Raw genomic sequence first — 19,584 nt, 5'->3', positions numbered from 1 at the left:
TTTTCCATTTGGTTTCAGAGACAAGAACAGCTCCCATATGTACTAAACAAGCAAGCAATAATGAGGAGAGGGTTTGGAAGGGTGGTGGTCTGTGCTGTGGTGGGGGGGGGTGGGAGGTATTTGCCTGACCTGCTTACGCAGTGCAGAAATCCAGCATCAGAGCCTTTCTGTATCTTAACTGTATCATCTAACAGCCTTTGACCAAAAACTGGGAGAATAATCATCTTCATATATCCATATTTGTAGGTTTTTGTTTTTATTTTGTTTTTTTATTTTTTATACCTGTATTAGTCTGAAGATTTACTTATTTAAGTGAAGACAAAAATGTGAAAAAATTAAGAAGAACAGAACAGTACAGGAGTGGAGCAACATGATTGAGCTTTTTACACTTTACATTAACATGACAATCTATTGGTTATGCTGTAATCATTTACATGACCTTTATCTATATTAAACGTTCATAACACATCTCTAAGAGTGCATGCATGTAGAACACCATTATAACGATGCTCTTTGTTTGTGGCATCATGCTCATTCCTAATGTGTTATGAATCCTTTATGTAGATAGAGCTCATGTAAGTTGTTACTGTCCATGAAAGTGATTCAGTTACAGCAAAGTGTCTTTTAAACTGAGGGACAATATGATTTTCTTTGAGGATTGTTTTTAAAAAAGTTTTTAAAGTTTGGACATTGAATGGATTTATTGCTGAGTGTTAAAGATTCGACTACTATTTGGGGCTGAGGCTAAGGATAGCCTATGCCTTATTCCAATTTGTGTGAACTATTATTGAAATAATTGGAAATGATCATTCTACATGACCACGATAAGGACAAATTACGTTAAGTGTTACAATATTGCAATACCTGTGTCTATTTAGGGAGATGTTCATGTTTTACTGTATTGTCTTTGATTTTGCTCACCAATACTCTTAAATGACCACGAAACTGAGAGAACTGGTTATGGAAAAGCAGTGTGATTCAAACTCCCCTCCAGAAACCATTTAAGAGAATTGGGACGACATCAAAAAGGGTACTTTTGGTATTTCAGGGTTTTAGTTCAAATGTATGAAAAAAAATGTTCTCAGCTGGAATGAACAAAATGAGAGCAGTGATATGCAGTAATATGCAGTGTTTCTACATGTGAAACACCTAGGCAGTGAGGCAGGGGAAGTTGAGCTATAATGCAGTAAGGACTGATCGATAAGGACTGGTCAGTAAGTCAAAACATTGGGGGTTGCTCTCCGTCACTGCTCAACTCTGTGTCCCTGACATTCTACCATCAATCTGTTGTTGCACTGAACGTAACCCATTTCATATGATGAATCCAATAACATTTTTGGAGAATGGGGGTAACTTCTGCATGTTGAGCCATTTTGCATTGTTTTATTTATTTATAATGTTGTATTTATAATTTTGTTGACTGAACTGTGAAACCAGGGGGGGCAGGGGAGCTCATGTTAGACACTGATTCAACTTAGAAAACAAGAAAAACATTTGACTGACAGATTGTTCTGATGCCAAAATCAAGAGGCCTTAATTCAGCAAAGCTAGATTGTAAACATGTCACTACTGACAGAGCCCAACTAAAGACCTGTAAGTCATGAAAGCGATTCATTTAAGAAATGTAAAGAAAACCGCTTTTGTACACATTTTTACAGACTATTTATTAAACTGTGATTTTGTAAAAAAATAAAAATAAGAAGAAAATAAAAAAAATGGAGAATGTAGTTCATTTGCGTTTCTCTTATGGCGAAGAGGATCATTAAAGTGATTTTTGCTTTTAAATTGTTTCATTTATTGAGAGAATGTTGAATTTAAACTTATTGAACTGCAATTGTTTTGACAGTATACAAATGTTGCCCTAGTGTTTTATTGAAGACTGATGACTGTTGAACACAAATACTGGACATCACATCCTGGTGTTAGAAGTGTACACGAACTCACTTGGTCACTAGGGCTTTGTTCACACGGCAGGTCTTGATGCTCAATTCCGATTTTTTTACACAGATACGTTTTTTTTGGTTTGGCAGTTCACATTACTTTTAAAATGTGACCTATATTTGACCTACATTGACTCCCATGTGAACATTCCACGGCCCTGAACAGACCCGCATGTGCAGAAGGACAATAACAATGACGTCAGGATGTCACGCGCAGCGCGCTGTTTACGGAAGTAACCATGGATAACATGATAACGTTACAACCGGTTTCATTTTTCACAAGTTTTTGTGCAGCGGAAGCCGGCAAAGATATGAGCAAGTGGTCAAAAGAAGAAGGATGAGGAAAAAGAGAGCCACATGCTTAGCTATGCGTAGAGCACTCTTGCGTCTAGAGTGCAGGGTTGCCAGATGGGGCGTGTTACCGCCGAATGGGCTACTTTTTTGTCAATCCCATCTGGCAACCCTGCTAGAGTGATGTAAAAGTCGCATTAAATGCGACTTGACAGTTCAGACGGGGGCGCGTTGCTAAATATCAGATATGTATCCGATGTAATACCACCTCTGAACGCGACACAGGTCGGTTTTAAAAAAAGAACAAGTCCGATTTCATGTGACTTGCGCTGTTCCCACGGTCATGCATAAATCAGACCCGAGTCGCATGTCGGCAAAAAAAATCGGATTTAGGTCACATTTCAGTGCAGTGTGAACGAAGCCTAGGAATTCAAGCACATGATGAAAACCAGCTACAAGTAACTTACATTAGACCAGTGGGTTTCAACCCTCTCCTCTGGGACCACCAGCCGTTCCACATATTTGATCTGTTCCACCACCAGCACACCTGATTTAACTAATCAAGTGCAAAGCAATTATGGTTTGTACTTGATTAGTTGAATCAGGTGTGCTGGTGGTGGAACAGATCAAATGATGTGGAACGGCTGGTGGTCCCCGAGGAGAGGGTTGAAAACCACTGCATTAGACTACCGGGCTACGTTCACACTGCACTGAATTGTGACCCAAATCCGATTTTTTTGCCGACATGCGACTCGAGTCTGATTTATGCATGACCGTGGGAACAGCGCATGTCACATGAAATCCGACTTTTTTAAAATCCGACCTGGGTCGCGTTCAGAGGTGGTACTACATCGGATACAAAAACTTGAAAATGAAACCGGTTGTAACGTGATCATGTTATCATATATATTATATATCATAAATCTAGATATACTTGCAGTATACAGAGTAGACCTGTATCCTACAAAGACACTTAGATTTAGTAATCTACAAATGAATTAGACCCCTATACTTCATTTTATTTTACTACTCGATCTTTTCAGTTTGTAAAGCGTCTTTGAGTGTCTAGAAAAGCGCTATACAAGTCTAATGTATTATTATTATTGTAAACCTTCTGCACATGCGGGTCTGTTCAGGGCCGTAGAATGTTCACACGGGAGTCAATGTAGGTCAAATATAGGTCAGATTTTAAAAGTAATGTGAACTGCCAAACAAAAAAATCGGATCTGTGTAAAAAATCGGAATTGAGCATCAAGACATGCCGTGTGAATGAAGCCTAGCTGATATTGAACTCAGATGACTGTCAAAAAAGCAAAGCCTCAATGGCAAGTATACAAATATGCTCTTTATTTTATTTAATCATTTACAACATAGGGAAACAAGTCAGCTTTAAGGGTTACATCTGGACAAATGTAAATAAAAGACAGCTGCTGGTTTCTTAAGTTAAGAATTCTTAATTTAAATAAATGCAATAGGCTAGTCGTGCTCAACAACATGAAAATCTCTGCCTTGCAAATGGGTTGTGTTTTAAGGCCGTCTGTCTTTAGAACCAATGGAGCTAGCGCCTCTCAGGCTACTAAGTCATACACCTTGGCACTTCTCTCATTGTACAACATGATTAGGGGGAAAAAAGGGAGATTGGAGTGAAAACAAACAGTTAAAGCAGAATGAAGGTATGTCCAGATGTTGGTTTAGTCTCTCTCATCAAGTTAGGGGAAGAGCCACATTAAAACATGTGACATGAGGTGTCCTGCCTATCAAGAGAGCACATCAAGCACATACGTTCATGACAAGAGGAAATAGGGAACAGTCACGCCAGGGGAACAGTTACGCCAGGGAAACAGTCACACCAGGGGAACAGTCACACTACGGGAACAGGCACACCACAGGGAACAGGCACACCAGGGGAACAGGCCCACACCAGGGGAACAGTCACGCCAGGGAAACAGTCACACCAGGGGAACAGTCACGCCAGGGGAACAGTCACGCCAGGGGAACAGTCACGCCAGGGGAACAGTCACACTACGGGAACAGGCACACCACAGGGAACAGGCACACCAGGGGAACAGGCACACCAGGGGAACAGGCACACCAGGGGAACAGGCACACCAGGGGAACAGGCACACCAGGGGAACAGGCACACCAGGGGAACAGGCACACCAGGGGAACAGTCACACCACAGGGAACAGGCACACCAGGGGAGCAGTCACGCCAGGGGAACAGTCACACCACAGGGAACAGGCACACCAGGGGAGCAGTCACGCCAGGGGAGCAGTCACGCCAGGGGAACAGTCACACCAGGGGAGCAGGCACACCAGGGGAGCAGTCACACCAGGGGAACAGTCACACCAGGGGAACAGTCACACCAGGGGGTTCACCAAGCCAACTTTTCTATGAAAGACATTCTGTCCCAATAAACCTGAGAATGGCTGGTCACAATTTGGGCTAAATTCATGTCTGATCTGTGGTAGAAGATCGACAGAAACAGGCGAGGGCACCTCCAGATCTCATTAGGGTTAAGAAAAATGACCTTTCTTCGAAAAGCAAAACAATTACTTTTTCACACACAAATACATAGGGATTATTATTATTAGGGCTTCTAACCTGCAGGGGGAAATTATATTGATGAGGAGAGCAGGTTCTTATTTTTAAAATAAATGTTCTTCTTACAAATGAAATCAACTTCCCAAATGTATATACACGTCCGGGTGTGTCTCTCTTTAAAAAGTGTCCGTATACAATCTATCCAATCCTCCACCATCACGTTAGTGTTCCTTCAGTCATCATGCTTTTTTTTTTTGTAGTTTTTTTTGTAGTTTTTTTTCAAAAGCAGTTTCTCTCCTAAAGACTGCAGACTGCCAGTCTCTGGGTCCAGTTCACTTGGGGGGCAGCCTGGGTGGGTCGACTAGCAGAGTCTCTCTCTCTGGCACTGGCATGCATGCATGCATGTATGGCACCACAGAATCAAGGAGAGACTAACCCTAACCCTCATCCAGCCAGTAGAATGAGGCTGCCTCGTCCAAGCCAGTAGAGGGAGGGAGGACGTCCATTGACCCTGAAAACATCCACCACCGCTGGGCCCCGTCGGTCTCTGCTCCTTGGTCTTATAAACAAGCAGCAACAGCAGTTCAGTTGAGCTGGATGGGCAGGTCCTCTCCGTACTTCCGCAGGAACTTGATGTGGTTGTGGGTGACGGACCAGAGGGGGGGTAGGTGCCGAGGCTGCATGGTGGACAGGAAGTGCTGCCTCCAGCGGCCCTCCAACGCCATGAGCCCCCGCAGACCCCGCTCGGCGTGCAGACGCACCACCTTCAGTCCGTGGGCGACGTAGCTCTCGTTAGTGATCCTGTCAGGGCACAGAACAGGTCTGAGGACTGGGCTGAACAACAGGGTTCCTACAAGTTTCAACAAGTCAAATTTAAGACATTTTTAAAGACCTCTGAGTAGAATTTTAGACCTATTCGCGACACCATATGATAGCTTTTTGTCATCCTCGAGGTGATGAAATTAGGGATTTCACTGCCATACAAGGAAGGAAGCGAATTGGCATTTTTGGGGTTCCAGCTTGATTCATTTCCGCATAAATAGATGTGGTCGTACTGATTTCCTTGCAGGATTAAATTTTTAAGACCTAGCACTATTTTTTTAGACCGAATAACTGACATTTTGGGACCTTTTAAGGCCTTGTGCGTGATGTGGATTGCTGGATTTTAGACTTTAAGGCTTTAAGACCAGCGCGGGAACCCTGAACAATTATGATCAGCTACATTATCCCATTTCATACATATAGATGGCTCATACGTATGATATCTATGGTACAGCCATGTAAACGTGAGCTTAGAATCATAAGGTTCTATCTCTGTTTAGGGTAGTTCAGAGATATTGAGCTTCAAAGTTTTTACATTCCATTATGTTTTGTGAGATGGAACCTTTGTATTTTATGAATTACTAACTCAAAAATGACCACACAGGCATTAATAAACACCTAATCAGATTATGTAAAAAACAAAAATTGATTGTTAATCTGACCAAAAATTGAGATAGAACCTTATAATTCTAACGTCACGACCTGAGTGAGATGTGAGGCGTTCCCTCACCTGTACTCCATGTAAATTGAGTGAGATGTGAGGCGTTCCCTCACCTGTACTCCAGGCCAGCGGCCTGCTGCAGGGTCTCCAGGCTCAGGTCCTCCTGCTGCTCCTCGTCCTCAAAGAAGCTCCTGATGACGGCCTGCAGCTCGTCTCTCCGGGGCTCTGGAAGCCCCTCCCCCGCGGAGAGGAGAGCCCGGGCCGCGGAGCGCACCCGCCGCCGGTCCGAGTCCTCGAGCATGCGCACTCCCTCCTTGCACCCCTGGGGGGCGCCGTACTCCTCGGCCAGACTCTGCTTCAGGATGCCGTCGTGGACGTTGGAGGCGGCGTGGCAGGACGTGCAGAGCAGAAGGATGTCGTGGGAGTTGTGGTCTTTCATCGCTGTGGGGAAATGCCGTCTGTACTCATGCGGAACAATGTTTTTCCTGTGGGTGGCAAAAAGGAAAAAATGCAACTCGTCACAACTCAACAGCAAGTTAGAAGTCATTTGTCATCCAAATATATTTTGTAAATATATATATTTATTTTTATTGCAAATAAGCAAAAAAATGCCTTTTATAGGACCAAGGCATCCCAATTAATAATAATAAATAATAATAATACATTAGACTTATATAGCGCTTTTCTAGACACTCAGACTCTTTACAAACTGAAAAGATTGAGTAGTAATAATAAAAAGACACAAAAGATAAATAAAAGTATAGGGGCCTAATTAAGGTAGTGCTGGGGACACATAGGAAGGGGAGGGGGAGAGGGTTAACTGCTGAAGGCGAGCTTGAAGAGGTGATATGATATGAAAGCTTTATTTGGAACATGTGAACAATTTTAAATAGCAAAGACAAGATCAAAAAGAAAATAGTTAACAAAAAACAAGAAGAAAAAAAAAACACTAACTTAACTACTCTGAAAAGGAGTAGGAAGAAGCATAAACTTATTTAATCCTACCCCTTCTCCAATACTCAGAGATTAATAATCTACAGTTAACTTCAATATTAATATAATATTTTTTAAATTAAATAAAATGTATTTACGTATTTACATATTTACCAACAATAGAAAACAAATAATGTAAATAAACAAATAATCCATGAAAACACCTGGGGCCCATTCCACTAAGGTCGATTATCTTCTAAGCCTCGATAAAGTTCTAAGCCTCGATAATGTTAGCTTGCGTTCGGTTCCATCAATGTGGCTCAAATAATTTGCTGCTTGGTTGAGCTCCTTCTGAGTCAGATATAATTAGCCTGGCCACGACCAGGCTAAAACACTGGCTAAAGTAAGACGCGCGTCAAAAAAGGCTCACAGGCGGAAACTACATCCCGAACGACAGTTCCTCTTTTAGGAAATATTAGTTCCCACTTCACACGAGATAGATAGATGGATAGGTTGACTGCCCTGGGGGCCGTTCCACTAAGCGAGATTAACTCTGATCCAAGCGATTAACTCTGATCCAGGTTTAAATAAGCTTGCGGTCGGTTCCATCAATGTGGCTCAAATAATTCGCTGCTTGGTTGCTATGCAACATATCCTTCTGAGTAATTCTGGTCCCGAGCAGACTTACAGGCTGGCTAAGGTAATGCGTGCGTCAAAAAAGGCTCACAGGCGGAAACTACATCCCGAACGACAGTTCCTCAAGTGTCTTTTAGGAAATATTAGTTCCCACTTCACACGAGATAGTGTTTGACTGTGTGATAGATAATTTGATATTTTGAAAGTGTGATAGACATACCTATTTATTATCTATCGATCTATCAACTTGCATTGCTTTTATCACAGGCGCAGTGGTTAAGGCAACCAGCTAGAGTTCCGAAGGTTGCGAGTTCGAGACTTGATTTACATTTTTTTTTTTTTTTTTTTTTACATTTAACCGAAGCCTTCATGCAAAGGCTTCAAACACCATTGTAATCGTGTCAGTTCTTGTAAATTAGCCTGCACCATAATTGTATAGCCTACATACTTTTTTAGATGAGATTTTAGATTAGATTCAGACAACGAAATGCAGTAAAAAGTGTGTCTGAAGAAGGATTTGAACCACCGACTTAAAATGACGAATAAATACTATGGCAGCGGTCGATACCACTAGGCCATTGTGACGATATGACGGCTTGTAGCCTGCTGCTGATATCACCACAGTAGTAAATATTCATTTATTAAAATATGAACATATAACAATAACTGGGGCTAGTATGACCTACGCATTTAATCGGTCAGCAATTTCTTGCCAAACCATTTCCCTCGCCTTGTTAATTGCGGCAGTATTGCACTATTTTACATCTTATTTTTCCGTCTTCATAAAGATCAATAATTCGGAATGCTGCGCAAATGTAGGACCCCTGCAGAGTGGAGTATCTTCATTTCGACAGATCGACTCTTCGGGGCTCTTTATGTCTGCGTGCCCATATCGAGGATTTCTAAGCCGGTGTTCTGTGAACACTCATGACACAAGCCTGATCCTCGTTCGAGGAATCTCCTGAGGCTTGAATTCCAATCCCGAGTTGCCTGATCGCCTGATTTATTTTAATCGCCAATATACTAATCAACGTTAGTGGAACGGCCCCCTGGTGACTGTCAAAGCCCTTCTTCCTCCTCGTACCTGGTGAAAACCATGTTTTTATACCGCTTTTTGAACTGGGTCATGCTTGGACACCGCTTTAGCTCCACACTCAATCCGTTCCACAGCTTCACTCCACATATAGAAATACAAAAACTTTTTAACGTTGTACGTACACAAAGATGTTTTAAATTTAACTCCCCCCTCAAATTATAACTCCCATCTCTATCAAATTTTTTTTTTTTATATTCCAAGGGAGTAGGTTGTTATTTGCTTTATACATTATTTGTGCTGTTAGAAGGTGGACCAGATCCGTGAATGTTTATGTTTTTGATTTTAAGAATAATGAATTTGTGTGATCTCTATAACCGGAATTATGAATTAACCGTGTGGCTCTTTTTTTGCAATATTAATAGTGATTGTAGTCTACATTTATAAGTATTGCCCCAAACCTCCACACAATAATTTAAATATGGTAAAAGCAATGAACAGTAGAGAGTGTGGAGTGACTTATGGTCCAGAACGTGTCTTGCCTTACTCAGTACTGAAATGCTTCTTGACAGTTTATTTCGGACATTTTTTATATGAGGTGGGTTTTGAAGGCCTGTTTAAATGTTGGGAGGGTGTTAGCAATAATTAATTAATAACTCCTACAACTACTATAGTGGTGCTTGTGGAAGTAAACAAACCAGACAGCGGTTCATTTGGAAACGATGACCTTTAACCCTCCCTAAAGCTCCGATCTTGTGATGACCCACAAATATGTCACTCAGGGTAAAAAACCCTCAAACTACCAATACCTAGCTTTGGATCTACAGAACGCGTTTGGAAGCCGTTTTCACAGTCCCACACGTTCGTAAGATGATCTGGGAACAACGACTGTGAACAGAAATCAGTGAAGTGTCCTTTTAAATGTCTGTGCTTTTAAATGTCTGTACTTCTCCAATTGCTAATAAAACAGTGACCAACTGCAAATCATGAGTCTACACACACACACAAAGTCACACTGTTTTACAAGCCTTACAAACCTGATGTAGGAGTCGGCTTTGCCACAGACCACACACAGGTTCTCTTTAGCAGTGAGGTAGTAGTCCTGCTGGGAGTCAGGGCGTCCTGACGGCTCAAACAACAGCCGGACTATGAAAGGATCTTCACTTTGAAGCTCTGGGAGGAACACATACAGAACGAGAGGTTAGGATCAACCGACAGACAACAGACAAGTTTTTTGATAACTGTTCAGCTTACTTACATCCCCATTTTATGTATGAAACTTGACTGACTTGTACATAATGTTGTTTATGTGGGTGAATGTAGCGCTCCACACCACGCTGTACTGAAAACTAATTGCGTCAACCACAGGTTTTGTGGCAATGTAAGGATGTTGTGTCTGGTTAGATGACATACCTCCTATTCCTTTATCCAGGTACCACTTGGCCTTCTTCTTGTCACAGGTGCAGAGGGGCTGGTCATCTGGAGCATGGAGGAAGCAGTTGTCATAGAGAGGGGACTTCCTGCAACATGCAGAGCGGGAGCTCATTTAAGTCCAAACTGCTAAAAGTTGTTATAACGTAGAGTGGTCTGAAGTGATGTTAACCTAGAACTACAAGCAGTGGTTTTCAATCCTCTCCTTGGGGACCACCAGCCGTTCCACATATTTGATCTGTTCCACCACCAGCACACCTGATTCAACTAATCAAGTGCCAAGCAATTATGGTTTGTACTTGATTAGTTGAATCAGGTGTGCTGGTGGTGGAACAGATCAAATATGTGGAACGGCTGGTGGTCCCAGAGGAGAGGGTTGAAAACCACTGAACTACAGGGTTCCTACAAGTTTCAACAAGTCAAATTTAAGACCTTTTTAGACCTTTTTGAATAGCATTTTAGACCTATTCGCAACACCATATGATAGCTTTTTATCATCCTCAAGGTGATGAAATTAGGGATTTCACTGCCATACAGACAAAAAAGGAAGCAAATTGGCTTTTTTGGGGGGTTCCAGCTTGATTAATTTCGCTTAAATAGATGTGGTCAGACTGATTTCCTTGCAGGACCTAATTTCTTAAGACCTAGCACCTAATTCAGCACCTAATAGACCGAATAACCTGTTGGGACCTTTTTAGGCACGGGAACCCTGTAACTAGCCGTGTAGACCTTCACCAGCCATGTCTTGAGCTTAAGAGTGTTTTAAAAATGTAAGCTGTGTTAATCTTTTACATTACACAAATTGTACAGTAACACCAACGACCAATGAGAACACTCACGTCACATCGTGAGCTTAGAATGATAAGGTTCTATCTCCGTTTAGGGTCATTCAGAGATATTGAGCGTCAAAGTTTTCACATTCTATTATGTTCTGTGAGATGGAACCTTTGTATTTTATTAATTACTAACTAAACAATTTAAACATTTTAAAAATAACACCACACAGGCATTAATAAACACCACACAACGGATCAGATTATGTAAAAAACTAAATTTTGACAAATGGAGATAGAACCTTATAATTCTAACGTCACAACATTTCTAAAAGATTAATAACCAGTGAACCTGGGCAGGACAGGAGGATACCTCACCTGGCAGAGTAGCCCACGCCCAGCGGTTTCCTGTTGTTCTTGTGGGGGTTTGGGACCTGCTGGTCTCCAGATTGGGGGCTTTCAAAGGTGGGCTTCCTGTTGCGACGTGACGGGGTCTTCTCCTCTCCGTCCACTCCGCCCCGCCCCTTGAAGGGCATGCCCACTAGACCCTGGCACCGGGAGGCTAGCTGGGAGTAGGCGCTGCCGCTGTCAGGGGAGAGGAGGCTGCCGGCCTCTGAGTGGAGGCCCAGGAGGTGGAAGAAGAGGGCCACGGACACCTGGGCGTCCCTGGCAGCATAGGTCATCTAGGAGGGATGAGACACAGGCGTTAGTGAGACATGTGTCGACTGCACGTTCCGAGAGTCTGTGAAGGGTGTGAATGAATGGAGGGGAGATGGGGGGGGGGGGGGGGGGGGGAGAGGAGCAGGGTATAAGCCCAGGGTTCGACAGTAACGCTTGCCCGCTTGCCCCGGAGCAAGTAAAAAAACGATGCTGCTGGATCCTGGATATGTTTACCTGTGTGCAGGAAGAACAACAGGCCAGACCAGACTAGGTCTCACGGAGTGAAGATATTATCGAAGCCTACGTGCCTGTCGATCACCCGTCGCATCTCGTACGCTTTGATAATATCTTCATTCCGCGATCATCTAGTCTGGTCTTGCGCCTGCGCCGTCTGTTGTTCTTCCTGCACACAGGTTAACATATCCAGGATCCAGCAGCGTCGTCGGGCTCGCGCAAACAAACCCGGCAATTTTTTTTACTTGCTCCGGGCAAGCGGGCCAAGCGTTACTGTCGAACCCTGTTAAAAGCCAACAGCAGCACACCTGCTCCAGGGTCAGTTCCTCTGCCTCCCAGTCACTACAGCGCAGCTCCAGGGACTTGTCCAGAGACACGTTCAGCAGATCTGAGGCCAGGGACTTCAGACTCAGGCCGTTATTCAGCACCATTTTCCTGGACATAAAACAGATAGTTGTTGTCAGGAGGGAACTGTGCAATTAGCTCCAACATTATTCGATCAATGCTCGCGGCGGAGAGGGACGACGACAGCTTGGTTTTGAGACTTGCTCACTCTACCTTTGTCGCAAGGCGAGGTAGCGCAGGTCGACCGTGCACCCCAGCGCCAGGCCGTAGTCGCGCACCAAACGCTTGCCGTCCTCGTAACAGCCCACGCCCACTTTAAGGATATGAGGGTCACGGAGGAGCTCTACGAGGCTGAGGGGCAGGGCCTGCAGGCCGCTACGAAACACCAGCAGCCTGACGAGCACACACAGCCCCGAGTACGAGGCCATCTGCAGCAGGGAAACTTCAGAAGTTTTACCCTTCAAAGACACCTGGAGAAAGAAGGATGGAAGGAAACCGTGTCAGAGAAGAGAAGTGAGAAAATAACCCTCCAGCTTTAAGAGGGCAATGCTCCCAAAAAAAATCCCTTATGGCCTTGTTCTTAAATCTTTACCCATTCGCAATCCAGTCCTAGCACAGGGTAGACAGACAGGTCCTTCTGCAGAGAGGGCCACAGCTGTTGCCATTCGTCCTCGGAGCTCACCATCACCGGCTGCACCACCAACAACTGTTCGGCCGAGGGCAGGGGTGCGGGCAGGGGAGCGGGCAGGGGCAGCTGTGTGGGCGTACACTCTATAACTACAGCCTCCGGTTCCAGAGCGCCTAGCTGTTCCACGGGGAAAGGATCAGCACCTTTCTGATCCCGAGGAGGCAGCATCTTCCTCTGTGTCCGCAACGCTCGCCATAACAACAGACCTCCTAACGTGGCCCCCAACGTGGTTGCTATAGCAGCGGTGACAGCGCTTTGCCTGGACATCTTGGTTTCAGACTCGTGAACCTGATAGGCGTCCGTTAAAGCACGTGGGGCCACCCACACCGAGAAAAGGAGAACCTAAGTAAATTGTCGAGTTGAAATGTAGAGGAGAAATGTGTTTAAGCCTTTAGGAACATTCACTCGAAGAACATCTGTCGATCCTTGGTGGTACGGAGGCGCTCTTGGGTAGCAGACTCTGCTTCTGTGTGGAGGGCAGACATCTCATCCCCCTAGAAAAAACAACAATCAACATCATAATGTCATACAGTCAAACAGTCAAACCTACACCTACAGCAACTAACTGCCCATGAGCTGGCTACATAACATCAGGGTCGAGAGCAAGCCCGGCAGGGACCCGGATTTTGAGGTCGTCTGCTGAGCTTACAGTCAACAATGCCTAGTCGTTGGCATATCTGCTGATGGAGGCATACTAGTAGGCTAACACACGGCGGGGCTTTGGCAGAGGCGAGCAGACAGACACGCCTGCTACATCAGTGACATTGCGCAATTGCCTGGCCATTGTTTACAAGTAGTGGAGCTTTGCGGCTTGTTAGTTTGGCCGCAGACATGATCGTCCTGTTTGGATATCGGGGACGTTTCTATGCACCGGTCGGCTGATGTGGGTCATGATAAACCTGGACAGGAGTTCAAACGTTAAGCAGCAAAGCCTTCATAGACATTCTAGCTGGGTGCGATCAGGCAGAGGGCTACCAGCTGATGCAGCAGAGTCAAGGCCGGGATGCAGAAAGGGCTTAGCGGTGAGCAACACCGAGATGCGACATCTCACAAGGCACAATGACGGTAGTTTGTTTCGCCGTCGTCACCAAACACAACTAGATAGATAGAGACAGACAGACAGGGCGAGCAGCATTACGAGTTCAGCTGTCCAGGGTTGCAGGTGCTAGGTTCGGTTAGGTAGCTGACGGTAGGTACTAGGTAGATCACTGGGTCGCCTCGCTACTCAAAGCCCTTCTGGACTGACACATTCACACATGCTCTCAATGTCAAATTCATCCAGTTTAGTTCACCATGCATCTCTGCCAGGCTCACCTACCTTGACGTTTCACGTCCACCACACCGACGCAATGCTACTTGATTAGCATGCACATGTACACTTGTAGTTGGCTGGTTGACTTCTTCTTCGGGCTGTTTTATGGATGAAGGTCCGAGGCGACGTGTGTGAACTAGCGCCCCCACGTGGTACAACTAAGTAGGGTCAACAATCAGGACTTCCATTATCCAATCAGAATGTGGTTACAGACGCTCCTTAATCACCAATGACTTTTAACACTACAATTGAACTCTTTCAGTCAGTTGATATAAGATAAGATAAGATATAATACCGGAAGAAATCTCTTGGAAGAAAATTGCACATGACCTCTTGAACTTGTGTGTGTGTCTCATATTATAGTTCATATCATCCAACAGATGTGGGTTGAAGAGTGAGTTGAAACAAGGACAAAGACCAGCTGACAAGTTGTGTGACGCTGTCAATCATTGGTTAATCTATAGAGCTATGTAGTCAAGTAAAAAGGCAACCTGCTTATTGAACAAAAACACAAGAGATAGTAGTTTATTCCTCTAACCACCATACATTTATTCAATCTTTTTAGCTTCAATTGTTCTGGAAAGAAGTGGAATAAAAGTAATGAAATAATTACAAAATGGAAAAATACCAGATCAGAGAACAGATCATATTCACAGGTTCGATTAAAAAAAGAAAAAAAAGAAAAGTATGAGCGATTAAGAGCGAGAGAACAAGTCAAAGCTCTGCGTCCCTTCCCACTGCAAACACCTGGACACACACCTGGACACACACCTGGACAAACACCTGGACACACCGTCAGAACCACAGGAAGTGTAAAGAGGTGGAGACGCCCCTGTCCTTCTGCCACAGCCATCAGTTACTGTAGCGCCAAGGCTGACCCATCCATACAAACAGCCATGCACGGTTTATTAATGTTTTTGTCTTTTTTTACCAGTGTGATCACATGATCAACTTACTTAGGTGCTTGTGCAAAAATTGAAAAGAAACATAATATAATGGAACGGAACATAATTGGGAGTTTGACACTGACTGCCCCATAGTGTTGTTATGATACAAAACAAAATAATGTTACCATGAAAAAAAAAAAAAAAAAAGAAGAAAGAATGACAATGAAGATGTAAGACAGAGGAAGAAGTTAAATGTAGTTAAGTACTAACAAGTACTAGACTAGTTAGAAATGATGGTAAGGAGAGAGAGAGAGAGAGAGAGAGCACTGGTAGGAGAGGCCACCACCGGCTTATTAGCGGCCACCACCACCTTCGCTAGGTCCACACTGATTGTTGCTGCAATGCTAACGTATGCTAACGTATTTACAGTGAGACGCACATCCATCCAATCACAGGACGCAAACAACGGCAATAAAACAATAGATTGTTGGTTTTTTTAAACGAAAAAAAGAAATAAAACAAACAGCTGTCCCTTCACTTAATCTCTCTTTACATCACGATAGAAATAATCAGCACTGTCATGACCTGTGAGTGTACAGTATATATATTCTTTATAGATCTATATATTTTTATGTATAATATATGGTCATTTCTGTGTATACACGCACATCTCACTCGTTTCTCATCGAAGCTAAGCCTGTGCCTTTGGCAAAGATTACTTTACAACTCTTCTGTTAAGATTTTTCCAAAGCTATTTAAAATATACTTAATGCATAAAAATAAAGATTTTGGCATTCTCTCACTTCTTTCTTCTTCTGATTTTGAAGGTTTTGAATGAGAACTTCTCATCTGGAAGCTCAAGTTTCTCTTCAGTGCTGCAGTCCTTCTGCCAGGTAAGGGTAGAAATTCATACACCAGCCACCTGGGGGCGCTATGAGCTATGAGCCGGGCCAGGAGGAAAAGGGGAAGGGGACAGGGGGCCAGAGCAGCGACGTACTGTGAGAAGTAGCTTGTGTGTAGCTTGTGTGTAGCTTGTGTGTGTGTCTTCAGAGACGGGAGGGTCGGGGGGCTGGCTGGGGTCACCACCGCTTCTCCACAGGGTAACAACCACGCCATCCAAAGCAACAACAAAACTAAACCGACAATGCAAATGAAATGCCTCGTTAAGCCCCGCCCCTTATTACCTCCATCCTGTCTCGCTGCTGTCCATAGCTCCACGTCCTCCGCTGACACCCCCCCCCATCCCTCTCGTTTTCCCTCTCCCCCCTTTTTCCTTTCCACTCTGCTCAGGTTGTCCACTAAGCCAGGCAGAGAGAGAGAGAGAGAGAGAGAGAGGGAGAGAGAGAGAGGATAATAAGGTTGGCTCATCTCTCCCCCAACCTGCACAATCAACAAACTCCCTCCGTTCCCCTCCTCCACCTCCTCCTCCTCCTCCCTTCCCAACTTCCCCTCTCAGGTCTTTTAGAGCTGGATCTCAAAGGTCTTGTGCAGCTCGCTGGAGAAGGGGTTTGTGGGGGAGGGGGTGGTGCGTTGGCGGGAGCGGCTCTCCAGAGCAGCCCACTGGGCTTCGAAGGCGTCGGCCGGGTGCTGGGGGGGGGGCGGCGGCGGAGGGGCGGGGGAGGACGGAGCGGGCAGGGAGGAGGGGGGGGCCCAGCTGTCCGCCCCGTTGAAGGCGACGCTCCCGTTGGGGGGCTGGAAGGGGGCTGCGGAGAGGCTGACGGAGCAGGGCTGCTGCGGAGGGGGGAGGGGCTTGCTGAACGGACTGACGTGACACACGTGCGCGTGGACGTCGTACTGCGGTAGCTGGGCGTGGGCGTGGGGGTGGTGGTGGCTGGAGAAAGGCGGCTGCGGCGGTTGTTGTGTGGCCGAGCCGAACACGTTAGCCACCATCTGTGACGGGGTGATGCCCACCACGGGGACCACGCTGAGCTGGGGGGGGTACGCCAGCCCGTTGGACATGGGGAAGGAGGAGACGGGCGCCGGGGCATGGAAGGCAGGCTGGCGGGGGGGCAACATGGGCACCCCCACGGAGGGGGGCAGCGGGGACATGAAGGCCACCGGGGGGAGAGGCACCACAGGGGCGGGGAAGGGCTGGTGGGGGGCAGGGGGGGTGACTGTGAAGGGCTGGGGGGCGGGGTGTGGGGGTCCCCCCATGATGGGGGAGGGCTGTGGTGCGCGGACAGACTTGGTGACCTCCTCCAGCCAGCGGTCGGCCTCCGAGGGGGTCCGTCTGTGGGAGGGCACCGAGGGGGAGGACGTGAGGGAGGAGCTGGGCGGAACAACTATCATCGGGGCGGGGCTCGTCCAATCACCTCCTCCTGTTGGAGAGAAGATGGAGGTAAATACACTTTTTCCAGAATCGGCATCATGTGAACATACCAATGAAACAACCAATAATAACCAATAAACTTTCATGTCTTTCATCTCAAAAGAGTTTGGCAAATAAGTCACCTGAAACAATCACAACAAATTGCTGTTGAGTTAGTCAGTCAGTCGATTTGTTACTTCCTGGTTAGCGCCCCCCGTGTGTGGTCTAAGGCCCTGGCCACACCAGCCTATGCTATGCTATCTGTTCATTTCTCTACGGGAGTCATAAGTTGACCGATGTTGAGTTTCATACTTTTGAAGGAGTTGAACCTTCCACAGTCTGTTCATCTGTTCCCTTTAGCCAATCAGAAACAAGCTTTCATATTGAGTTGCATTGTTCAGTTGCTAGGTTGTTGCCCAAATTCCACCGATCAAATCGGCTAGTGATTTCATACATATATGGGGTGGGGAGGTAGAGCCGGCGTCTAATGTTCGCAAGGTCGGCGGTTCGATCCCGGGCTGGCCACGGGCAAGTGGCCGAACCCCAAATTGAACTCCCAATGAGCAGGCTGGCTCTGCCAGGCATGGTAGCTGGCCACCGTTGGTGTGTGAATGTGTGAATGAGAGGCCGTTGTAAAGTGCTTTGGAATAAGGCGCTATATACAGGGTTCCTACAAGTTTCAACACGTCAAATTTAAGACAATTTAAGACCTTTTTTATAGACCTCTTTGAATAGAATTTTAGACCTATTCGCAACACCATAGCTTTTTGTCATCCTCGAGGTATTGCCATACAGACAAAAAAGGAAGCGAAACGGCATTTTTTGGGGTTCCAGCTTGATTAATTTCCGCATAAATAGATGTGGTCGGACTGATTTCCTTGCAGGATCTAATTTTTAAGACCTAGCACCTAATTTTTTGACCAAATAACTGAAATTTTGAACCTTTTTAGCCCTTGAGATTTGGACTGCTGGATTTTAGACTTTAAGGCTTTTTAAGACCAGCGCGGGAACCCTGTATAAGTGCAGTCTTCACTTGTATGTCTCCATCTGTTTCCTGATCCTCTGGTGTGGGCGGAGCCTGAGGAGACATGCAGAGACGCCCACCCAGCCTCACTGTGGAGGTTCCTACCTGGATGGGCGGAGGAGGGGGGGGGGGCGCTCCTGGGGTCTTGGCCCAGGGCAGGGTTTGACAGTAACGCTTGGCCCGCTTGCCCGGAGCAAGTAAAAAATTCGTCGGGTTTGTTTGCGCGAGCCCGACGACGCTGCTGGATCCTGGCTCTGTTTACCTGTGTGCAGGAAGAACAACAGACGGCGCAGGCGCCAGACCAGACTAGATGATCGCGGAGTGAAGATATTAAGAAAGCGTGCACTTCGATGCGACGGGTAATCGACAGGCGCGTAACGCTTTGATAATATCTTCACTCCACGAGTAATGATAATATCTATAATAATAATTATAATGATAATATAATTTGATAATATCTTCACTTCTTCCTGCACACAGGTAAACAGATCCAGGATCCAGCAGCGTCGTCGGCCTCGCGCAAACAAACCCTGCCCGAATGTTTTTACTTGCTCTGGGCAAGCGGGCGTAAAGCGTTACTGTGGAACCCTGCAGGGGTTAGTGTGGAGGTTCCTACCTGGATGGGCGTGGGAGGGAGGCCCTCCTGGGGTCTTGGCCCAGGGATTAGTGTCTCTGGCAGGCAGCGGAGGAGGCAGAGCTGGGGGGTTAGCAGCGACAGCAGCAGCAGGGAAGGCAGGAACTGTGCCGTTCACTACGGCAGCAAACAGGACAGCGGGTAAGAGATGGAGGCTAGTAAAGGCCAGTTAGCCACGCTGTACACGCCGCCCATGTTAGACATCACACACATGCAAGAGAACGAACATGCAAAGTAACAAAACATTCTCACACGCGACCGTAAAAACGTGTTAATCGATCGTATGATTATTAAGTGAAAGAAAGCAGGCGGACAGACAGACAGACAAGACAAGCTTACGAACGCATGAGGAGGACAACTCACACACAACTCTACCTTACTACACACAACAACTACTATACAGAGTATGAAGGAGGGTCGATGGAGAG

General features: G+C 45.8%; 2 protein-coding genes across 2 annotated transcripts in view; both read right to left on the bottom strand.

Moving 5' to 3' along the window:
• Positions 1 to 5,359: 5,359 nt before the first annotated feature.
• exd2 (exonuclease 3'-5' domain containing 2) lies at positions 5,360 to 13,258 on the bottom strand (the record flags this gene model as incomplete). The annotated part of the gene is made up of 8 exons (XM_080535390.1): positions 5,360 to 5,576; positions 6,372 to 6,743; positions 9,898 to 10,033; positions 10,274 to 10,380; positions 11,443 to 11,747; positions 12,267 to 12,393; positions 12,517 to 12,773; positions 12,896 to 13,258. 8 exons carry the CDS (start codon positions 13,256 to 13,258, stop codon positions 5,360 to 5,362), a joined length of 1,884 nt encoding a protein of 627 aa, XP_080391516.1.
• A 3,393-nt stretch (positions 13,259 to 16,651) lies between these two features.
• Positions 16,652 to 19,584, bottom strand: part of numb (NUMB endocytic adaptor protein) — a gene marked incomplete at its 3' end in the record, with an annotated part of 51,483 nt that continues 48,550 nt past the window's right edge. Inside the window, exons 10-11 of the mRNA XM_080533071.1 lie at positions 19,139 to 19,273; positions 16,652 to 17,508 (exon numbers count right to left, since the gene is read on the bottom strand). Coding sequence (XP_080389197.1) covers positions 16,652 to 17,508; positions 19,139 to 19,273 — 992 coding nt within the window. The remainder of the gene's footprint in view (positions 17,509 to 19,138; positions 19,274 to 19,584) is intronic.

The sequence above is a fragment of the Nansenia antarctica genome (genome assembly GCF_963989245.1).
Source record: "Nansenia antarctica genome assembly, chromosome: 1".
Classification (NCBI taxonomy): Eukaryota; Metazoa; Chordata; class Actinopteri; order Argentiniformes; family Microstomatidae; genus Nansenia; species Nansenia antarctica.
Note: the sequence above shows the minus strand (reverse complement) of the source record. Positions and strands in the feature narration are given on the sequence as shown.